The sequence below is a fragment of the Strix uralensis genome, chromosome 23 (assembly GCF_047716275.1).
Source record: "Strix uralensis isolate ZFMK-TIS-50842 chromosome 23, bStrUra1, whole genome shotgun sequence".
Lineage (NCBI taxonomy): Eukaryota > Metazoa > Chordata > Aves > Strigiformes > Strigidae > Strix > Strix uralensis.
The window spans coordinates 1,570,102-1,580,205 of NC_133994.1; the positions used below are offsets into that span (position 1 = coordinate 1,570,102).

The 10,104-nt window shown below is 52.0% G+C and overlaps 1 protein-coding gene across 2 annotated transcripts in view; it reads right to left on the minus strand.

Annotated features, from left to right (window-relative positions):
* Positions 1 to 9,671, minus strand: part of PRDM16 (PR/SET domain 16) — a 342,717-nt gene extending 333,046 nt beyond the window's left edge. For both annotated transcript variants that reach the window (XM_074892612.1, XM_074892611.1), the window contains exon 1: positions 8,605 to 9,671. In XM_074892612.1, coding sequence (XP_074748713.1) covers positions 8,605 to 8,641 — 37 coding nt within the window. In that variant the 5' untranslated portion in view covers positions 8,642 to 9,671. The remainder of the gene's footprint in view (positions 1 to 8,604) is intronic.
* Between the last annotated feature and the right edge of the window lie 433 nt (positions 9,672 to 10,104).

Consider the following 10,104-nt stretch of genomic DNA (forward strand, 5'->3'; position numbering starts at 1 on the left):
CCCGGTCCAAGCAAATCAGGTTGAAAAAATCCCCAGGGAAGTGTGTTTCACTCAGTGCTAACAGTCCATCTCCAAAGTGGGGAGCTTCAGACAGACAGGCGTGGATTTTCTACAGGGGAAGCAACCTATGAATCATCAATAAAACATACATGCAATAATGAATAGCCAACCTTCTTTGGTGGTGATAAGATATTTTAACTGAAAACATCAGGGCATGTTTAAAAAATGATTACAAATTATTTTAACAGTGTATTTGCAGAGGGTTATAAAAACAGCTATAATATTTTTGTCTTGGATTCTAGAATTACCAGTGTGACAGCTAATGCAGTAATGATTTGTTTCAAATGCCAGTGTTTAAGCTGTATAAAGCTGATTTTATACATTTTTCCAGTAGGCCGCATTGTAGTTAATGAAATTAAACACACCAATCGCATTTGTCCCCAGGGGATGAGGAACTGAACACGCCACTGGTTTATTTTTTTATTAAAATAAATTGCAGCCAGCAAGATGGACTAATTGCATACAGAATTGAAAAAGAAACATTCCATTGATATAATTAAGCCAATTTTCATGGACAAAAATAGTTATAGTGGATATAAAATAAGCAGAGCATTCACTACAGTTTGACTTCTCCCCACCCTCCATATTTCGTACAGAACATTAACTATTAAACAAATATGTATCTCAAATGGGCTGACAGTGTTATCTAGTAATGATGGCTAAATTGATCCCAATAACTGACGCCGGGGCATTGTGTCTCATAGCTGTGGTGAGAGAGTTCGTAAGCCAAAAAAAACAGACCAGCAAAAACCTACCCCATCAAAGTACTACCTTAAAGCAAGACACCTGAAAGATGTAAAACTATCGAGACAAAAATAAATCACCACCCAGTTTATTTTGGTCTGACACTTCACCCCAAATGCTTGTGCAGTCACTTCTTTTTGGAGAGCTGTGGTCCAGCCTCCCCCAGTTTTGTCCATGGTATTACAAAAAGCGAATGGTTAAGAGAAGATGAAGTCTTTCCACGCCAGCTCAACAGAGACCAAGATTTGCTGTGATAGAAGCATTATTCTGTGGCCTACTGGAAATAATTTGGCTGTCTCAGTCCATTTTCACCTGGAAAATGTCTCCCCAAGAGGACCAGTGGCCTTGTTTGCAGTACAAAAGTGGGTTCAGTCGTACAAAAAAAATGCCTTACTAACTTTCTGCCATAAATTTGGGTGAAGCACATCTTTGGGGGGACACGACGAAAGCTCATCTACCCTCTGAATGGAAACTTTCATTTCTCTCACTGTCCTGCACACCAAGCGCTGCTGAAAGAGCAAATGCGAATTGGTACCCCTGCACAGAGAAGCACTTTACTCCATGAAAAAGGAGTTCAGATTCCGGCCCTACCTACCAATGTTAAGCACACATCATGATTCTTACCACAGGGAAATTTCTTCCCAATTACAAAAAAACAAAACAAAACACCAAAACCAAAAAAAAAAAAAAAAAAGCAAGCTGCTTATTCAGGGTATGAGCATTCAGAAGCACGAAGAAGTACACTTATTCCAGGGATGAAAGTCATATTTCATTTTTATTAGCAAAGAGGGTCACATCATTCACTGAATGAAGAGAAGGAAAAAAACTCTTCAGGACAGGGACACTCTGTTACAGATTTGGACGCTACATAACACACAACCTACTGCAATAAAAATAAAAATAAACAGCCCGTGAGTAGGTAGCGGTGATGCATGAAAATCCATTAAGAAAATAAAAGAAATAATAAGGTCATAGATCTTTTCCACTATGACACCCCTGACCTGAAATTCCTCCAGAAAAAAAAAAAAGGGCATATTTAAGATCAGAAAGCACAGCAGTAATTTTGGTGTGGAATGCTGTGGAGTACTGATATATCAACAGGCTGTTATCCAGAGAGTGGAAACAAATGTGTTTGCACATATCCTTCAGATGTCTTCATTCTTAACTGCAGACGGACGCTGTATGTATATGTATTTATTGACATGCTGGTTACTTACCCCTACAGGATTAAAAATATCTTTTGGGAAATAGGCATGAGAAAGTCATTATTCAGCTAAGATTTTGATCCTTTCAGTTAGCATTCAGAATTGCGCGAGTTTATCACTTAAATAATCGCTAAGTAGAAAAAAATAAACATATCCAGTAATAGTGGGAGAGCCATCGAGTTGTGGAAACAAAGCATGAGCTTGCCCTGGCCCACAGAGAGCACATACAGTCTTAAATGCCATCAGCCTTGCACTACAGAAAAGGCCTAGGTTGTAAATGTAGATTTTTCTTCCACTAAACAATTTCACACAGCAGTTTACAGCCGGGGGGGGTGGGAGGGGGGGGGGGGGGGGAGAAGAAAAAAAAAAAAAACCAACACAACACCAAACATAAAACCCCAAACATAATAAACAGAGAGAATGTAAATTTTACAGTAAGAAGGGCAAAAGCAAGTCTGCAAAACGTGGGTTCTTTTCCTGACCCCGTCCCCAGGAGCGGACAGGGATCCTCGGACACGCCGTCACCCGCACCGCCGCCACGTCCCCAGCCACGCCGCAGAGCCAACAATGCGCTCCCCACGCCAAGGTGGCTCCTGAGCCTTCCCCCAGTCATGTTTGCAAACTTCTTCAGGCCTCTGTCTTCGAAGCACTGTACTAAATAGTACAGAGCTTTTATAAAATATATAAGCCGTAATAATCATAGCCATAATAACAATAATAATACTTTTCACTCAATAGGGCCTTTCCTCTGAGAATCTCAGGGTGCTTTACAAACATTAATGAGCGCAGCCACGCCGCGGAAGAGCATTTCCCTCTCAGACAGAAGATGCCCTTGTCACTCACTTCAGGTATTTGGGTTCACAACGGTGCAGCCCGTGGGCAGGTGTAAGCCCTGCGCAGGCTGGAGCACTGCTCTACCCCCGGTCACGGAACGCTCACATCCGACTGAGGAGCTGGGGTATTATTACAGTGAGGAACAGCGATGAATTACACTGCTCCTGTGTTGTGAAATCCTAGCTCCTGCACCGCGCTTTGCCTAGAAGCGAGTGGAGATTTTGTGTGTTTCAGGTACGCTTGGCTTTCTCCCGTTTGATGGGTCAGAATCCTGCCCTTTTCAAAGCCTTATTATACCAGTGATTATGACTGAACGCTGGACGGTGTCTGTCTGCGTGGGGAACTGAAGAGCAATTCTTCGCTCTTTCTGACCTGTGTCTTCATCAGGTATTTTTAATAGCAACCTTTAGAAATAAATGTGGTTTAATTTTTTTCCCCTTAGCTCATTAAAGACCTAATTTGCCATTGCTGAGCTTGAACTTGCACTGCAGTTCCAATACAAAGTCTAAAAATAAGGCAGCTTTATTTGTTGTCACCCCAAGTTTTCAAAACTCAAGTCACAATTTCTGCACGTAACGTACTGCTTCGTGGTCACGCAGTACCTGTCATTTCCCTGTGCGTTGTAAGACCTTTGTACGTCCACTGTCAGCTCAGCGAACGCGTCTGCGTAGAAACGTTTCGCCTCGGCGTGGTGTTTTTATAGGACACAGGAATTTAGTGAAATTGGTATAACGCACCGTTCTGTGATGCACTTTATAAACTTACATTTATATATGCACAGGCAAAGGCCCTGCGATGCAAACACACGTGGGCAAACACCAGACGCGAGCTGCAGGACACCCACCAGCACCGACTTTGTCACAGGCCAAAATTCAAGCCCCGATTTCTGCGTCTCCTTCAGCCTCAGCACTTTGGCACCTTAAACCTGCTGGTCTGCGGGCAAGTTCAAACAGTCTCCCACGTCAAGTAACTGGTTCATTCCTCCCGTTTGCCAAGTCTCTTCCCAGGACGAGGGAGAAGGAACCGCTCCGCACTTGTTCCCTCTGCACTTTCTCAAATAAATGAAGCGGGGAGGGCGGGTGAATTGATAAATTATATTTGTAGAATTTGGATTTTTTTTTTTATTAAGACTAAACTCATCTTAAATCCTCGGTAATTTTTGTTGAAGCGCTAATTACATATCACCTTAATTAGCGGATCAGCCCCCCCCTTCCCTGCCCAGCATCCCTAATTGCCTAATTGAACAGATCCGGGGCAGGGCGGGGGAGGGCGAAACAGCCGCGGCTGCCGGGACCCAGCGCCAGCGGCCACCGCACCTGCGCCGGCCCCGCGCAGAGCTCCGCGCACTCAGCCGCGGGCCGGGCTCCGCGCATCCCCCGCGCAGCGGTGCGCAGCCCCATCCGTTAGCCGCCCGGTAGCCGGTTTGGCGAGCGCGGAGGGAGCCCGGCCGTCGAGGAAACGGCCCGGGGAGGGGGGGGGGGGCCCACCGGGAGCCCCTTGCACCGCCGGCACCCTCCCGCGGAAAGCCGCGGAGCCCCGCGGAGGCTTCCCGGGGTCTGTGCGCCCGTTTGCAAGCCAGCGGCTGTCAGACCGCGGGGGCCGGGACCCCGTTTCGGGCCCCGGGGATCGGGGTAGGGACGGGGCAGGGGAGGCGGCCGGCTTGGAGATGTAAAAAAAAAAAAAAAACAAAAAAAAAACCAACACCAAAACAAAACAAAACAAAAAACAACCCCTAAACGCCCGAAACCGCCATAAATTTTCCTCCTCCGTGTGTCCCAGTGTTGGAACCGTCTGTTCGAGCACAAACACGGCGAGGAGCGGTACTCGGGCTCCAGCCTCCGCGTTCGCTTCTCTCCCGCTCCCTTTTCCCTCCACCATCTCATCAGCCTTAATTAAAAAAAAAAAAAATAGCGTTAAGCGGGAAGCCCGTCCTCTCCGACGGCGAAGCCTTAAACCGGGGGACAGGTACCGGGACCGGGCTCAGGCGGTCGGGGCCGGGTTCGCCACCGTTTTTCTGTCACTCCCGGCTGCCCGGGAGGATACAACAGCTCTGCCTGAAAACTCAGGCTCGAAACTTCGGCTTGGTCCTATTCCTAACAAGGAAAAGCAAAGGGGACTGTGGAAATACCGGCCACCGTTTTCCAGCACGAACACTGACTTAGATCCCGAGAGCCAACAACCGCCCGTCCGTGTGTGCTTTGGAATTGTGTCTGTGCTCTGCAAACCTCATTCGGGGGTGCCGAAAGGAAACGAATTCGCTTCAAAACGTGCAGCGCCCGACTCGTTTATTTGCCGCCTCTGAACCTTCTCACGGGCAGGAGAGGGACCGGCAGCTGCTGTGGAAGCTTCTCCCTTGTCACCGAGATTTTTTTTCCTCGCCAAAAGCCGAGGCCCCTCGCCCCGGGGCAGGGGCACGGCCCGGCCTTCTCCTACCTGCCTGCCCCCGCAGAAACCCCTTGGGGGGCTCCCCCGAAATGCGGGGCCCGGGCTGCGCTCCCCTGCCCCAGCCTCACCTTTTGGATTTACAACCGCTGCACCCGAAAGGCTCCCACCCCCCGCGAGGCGAGCGCTAAAGCGAGCGAAAAATAATTCCCGCCTGGGGTTCAGCCCCGCCGCACCCCCCCCCTCCCCCCCGTACCTGCCTTTCTCCTGGCGAGCCGGGTTAAAATCGCCGGGGGCTTTGCCCTGACCCCCACCCCACGCCCGTTCACCCCCTCCCCAAGGCAGGTAACAGAGCCGGGTTCCCAGGGGAGCCTCACGTCTGCTTAAAATATCGTCCAATGACATGAAATTCTGCAGCATCTTGGGCTTTTAATATTACGGCTCCGCGGCCGGGGGGTCCCGCTTTACCGCGGGCTGTATAGGCGGGCATTAGTAAACCCAAGCCCGGGCTTGTGGAGGCTGGAGCAGGCGGAGGGGTGCTGGGGCAGGGCCGGCCGGGATTTCGTGCGGTGACTGAAGCTCTGGCTGCCCCCGCCGATGTAAATACAGCGAGATCCACACACTCGTGTCCGTGTTTAATCTGTTTTGCAAATAAATACTCCTGGGATGTTGAAACCTTAGCTTTGGACTACTGTTTTGAACTGTGATCCCTAAAAAATCCTCAGCTGAAACCCCATAAACCGTTGGGCCTTGTATTGTATTAAACACCTGATTTTAATCAGAGCTCAGCCTTCCAAACAGACACTTCACTTGGTGGTAGCGCTCGCTCAGCGGCCGGAGCTTTCTGAGCTGCAGCTCCTCTGCTGAAGGCAAGTAGCGGCTTCCAGGCACAGAAGTCTCCTCTCCCTAGCACTTAGGATCTCTCCGGGCACTGAAAAACTCGCAGTCCTTCGGCTGCGGGAGCTTACTTACCGCTGCCAGGCCAGGAGAGCTCCCGGGGAGAGGCCGGGGCAGCCGGCGCCGCTCGCACCCGCGCTCAAACGCGGCCGGACCCCGCAGCGGGCACTCGTCTGCAAAAACCCGGCGTGTTTTGCAGGGGTAAAAACAAAGAGGAGGAGGGGGCAAAGGAAGAAAAAAAAAAGGGGGGGGAAACAGAAAATTTTAAAAAGGAAATAAAAAAGAAAATTAAAAAAGAAAATTAGAAAAGGAAAAAGAAAATTAAAGAGAAAAAAAGAAAGAAAAAAGAAAATCAAAAAGAAAATAAAAAAGAAATTAAAGAAGGAAATAAAGAAAATTTTAAAAGAATTTTTTTTTAAAAAAGAGAAATATTCCACTCTATTCAACCTCGCTTTCGCAGCCAAGAGAACTCTGAAAATGACTCTTCTCCTTAACAACCTAAAACCATAAGTGATGACTTAAAAAAAAAAAAAAAAAAGTTATTATTTGAACGGGGGCGTTTAAAACGTGTGTTTATTGGGGAAAAAAAAAAATCCCGGGATGAATCGAAAGACAACTTCCCGCGTGGTGCGGAGCGATGGGCGGCCAGCGCTGACCCCGCTCCCCGCGAAACATCCCCCGCTCCGGGCGGCGGGGAGGGGTCCGGCTGCCCCCGGGCACGGGGCTGGCCGGGGGGGCTGTGGGCTCTTAGCGGAGCCCCTTGCAAAATGTGGCCGCGGAAAGGTAAATTGCTGGGCCGCGGGGTTGCCTGCGTGGGGTGTCGTTTGGAAAATAAAAGCGCGGAGCGGCGGCGGGTGCGCGGGCACCGGCGGGACTCTCCAGGGCCGCCGGTAAACGCGGTAACAAAGCGGTTCGGGGGGAGGACGGCGGGCTGGGGAGCCGCGGGGCTCTGTCGGGCAGGGTTTGCGGGAGCCGTGTCCCCCCCCCCGGGCTTGTACCGGGGAGTCGGGGCAGCCCCCGCGGCGCGGAACGCCCGCTGACCTTGAGGAGTTGAAAAGGCTCCGGAATAACGAACTTGAATTACAAAATAAACCTTTGAGCCCACGTGCGAGCGCGCTGCTTACGCTCCCGCTGCCCCTGCGCCAGCCGGGGCTTGAAACTACGCCCAGTATTTAACCCAAAGCCGAGTTTGCCGGGGGCACCGGCTGCCCGTCCCCCCCCCATCCCTTCGAGGGGGGCTCCCCCCGCTCTGCCGCCACCCGCGGGAGGGCGACCGGCGTGCGGGGGGCTGCGGGGAGCCCCGCACCACCTCAGCGCCCCAAAATCCGCCCGACGAGGCTCCCTGGGAAAACACACGCGGTTTAACCGAGCCAGGAGCCGCTACTCGCCGAATCTTCCTCCGAGCGCTACAAGTCGGAGTTTCTGGCAGGGCGCAAACTGCGCTGGAACTTCTGCAGCCTCCAGATATTTCGCACGGAGCCAGAGCGAAACAGAAACTAAAGAATAATAAGGATAATAGCAGTAGAGAAGTACAGCCGGGCTGCCCGGGCACCGGCGTCCTCCGCTGCACCGAGCCTAACGCTTAATCGGCGGGGAGAGAGACCGAGGGCTTACAGCTGGACTCCGCGGGCGCGGGGGCAAAAAAAAGCCCCGCTCTCCCCTTACAAAAGCCGCGCTCTCCTCTGAAAATCCAGTCTAAAAGCGATTCGAAAGGAAGAAGGGAAAAGGGTCCGGTGGAAGACGGAGGAAAAAGCTGCGCGAGACTTACGAGCTGCAATTCCACCCCCGAGTAAATTTTAAAAAATTAAAAATTAAAGACACTCCCCCACGCTCCCCTCCCCCAGACCTTCTTAACCCCCAGCTGGGACACCCGAGCTGCGTTCAGGATCTTCCCTCTGGACCTGCGAATCCAAAGCCCCTCACTGAGAGCGGATCCATTTTTGCTACAAATTCTCTTCCTTCCCTCTCCTCGATAATTGTTCCCGAGACTAGAAGGGTTTCTTTTTCCCCCCTGTCTGCCTCTGCCTGTCTCTCCCCCCCCTCTCTCCAGCGCTAAGTCTCTCCGGCTCTCGCAGGCAGATGCCAAACGCAGACCTCTAGCGCCCACTATTTCAAAAGCCAGGAATATTATTTCACAAGACTTGGAACGACTCAATAAAAAAAAAAAAAAAAAAAAAAAAAAAAGTTGCTATCCCCTTTCGTCAACTTCCAGCTAACTTTCGCTTTTCGCCCCCGGCCCCGCGCCGCTCGCCGCTCGCCCGCGGCGCCCCGCTATAGCGCGCCCGGGCGCGGAGCGGCGCGGAGCGGCGCGGAGGAGCGCGGGACGGCCGCTCTCCGCGCACACGGGGCGGGCGGCGCGGCTGGCCGCCGCCGCGGGGAGGGAGAGGGGCTGGAGCCCCGCGCAGCCCCCGGCCCGGCTCCGCGCCCGCCTGCCCGGCCGCCGGGGCGGTGGGACGCGGAAGAAGGGAGAGAAAGGACCTACTTTTGGGCAGTTTTCTCGCCCTCGCCTTGGATCTCATCGTGTCGGCTTGTGGATTCCTCTCCTCCTCCTTGAGCCCAGAAGCAGCTACACACTATCTTCATCTCCCAAGCATTGTCAGTTTGGACACCTTCGCACATGCGCACAGAGCATTCAATCTGACACCCTCACCAGGGCCAAAAAAACTTTCCAATGTATTCATCATCATCAGGGTGGTTTTTTTTTTTTTTTTTTTGTCCTATCCTCTTCTTCAGACCACTTATCTCTCCCCCCTCCTCTCTCCCAGCACCATCACAGCCTTCCCCTGATCTGCCCCTTTAAGAAAAATCAGCCCTCTCCGCTCCTAACCCTCCGCACACTGACCTTACACACTGGACAATATTTAAGGATCAAGGTGCCATCCTATAAAGAGGTGATTATCGTTATATTATTATTATTATTCATATTATTATTATTACTACTACTAAATAGCAATGCTGTAGAGAGAGTTTGTTAACGGATGTCATCTTGCAATTGTACATATTTTAGACATGCTTTTATTTTTAATCTGAAAAATATTTATTTACAGTAACTTTTCAACCAGTGTCTGTCTTTATTTTCCACCTTTTTTCCCTTTTCCCTTCCTTGCCCCCCCTCGGCTCAGGGGGGTCGCATAACTTTTAAAAATGACAGAATTTGCGCTTTGTGCTCTGCCGTCATTTCTCGCGTTTCTCTGCTCCGCACCGGCGCTGGGAAGCTTTTGCTCTTTCTCCCCCGGCTGAGTTGTCCGCGTTTGCGCCCGTTTTAACCCAGAACGCGAACCCCGCGCCGCCGCTCCCCTTCCCGGGGAGGTGGGGGGGGAATCGGCGGGACGCCTTGCGCGGGGCGCGGAGCGGCCCCCGCTGCTGCTCGGGACGCGGCGCGAAGGGACGGTGGGTCCCGGAGCCCTCGACTCCGCGCCGGGCAGCGCGGAACTCCCGCGGGAGCGGAGGGGACGGGGCGGGGAGGGGGGGGGACGCGGCGGGAGCCGCTTTCTTCTGCGTTTCAGGTGGAAGGCAGCGCCCGCGGGAGCGCTCCCGAGGGACGGGGGAAGCCGGGAGACGCGCGGACAGCCGAAAAAAAGGGGAGAGGAAGGAAAAAAAAACCCAAACCACCCCCCCCGGAGCGATGCCGGCGAGCCCCGCGGGACCTGCCCGCCCCCCCCCCCCCGGGAGCGAAGGTAGAGAGAGCCCGGGCAGAGCCGCTTTGAAGAAAGGAGCGAAGTGTAAATAGCCCGATGATTGATGTGCTGTCTTTGACTGCGGAGAAAGCACTATTTTAATTCAAGTGGCCAGGTCAGATGGTCACGGAAGAAGGTTGAAAGGTAGGATTTAATGAGATTAATATGGAGAGAGAGAGAGAAAGCGCGCGCCTTCATAAACATTCAATAAAATAATCGGGTTAGGGGAGCGCGCTCCGCTCTGCGCACCCGGGCCGGGGCTCGGCGAGCGGCAGAGCCGGGAGCCCTCTCGCTGAAGGGCACTG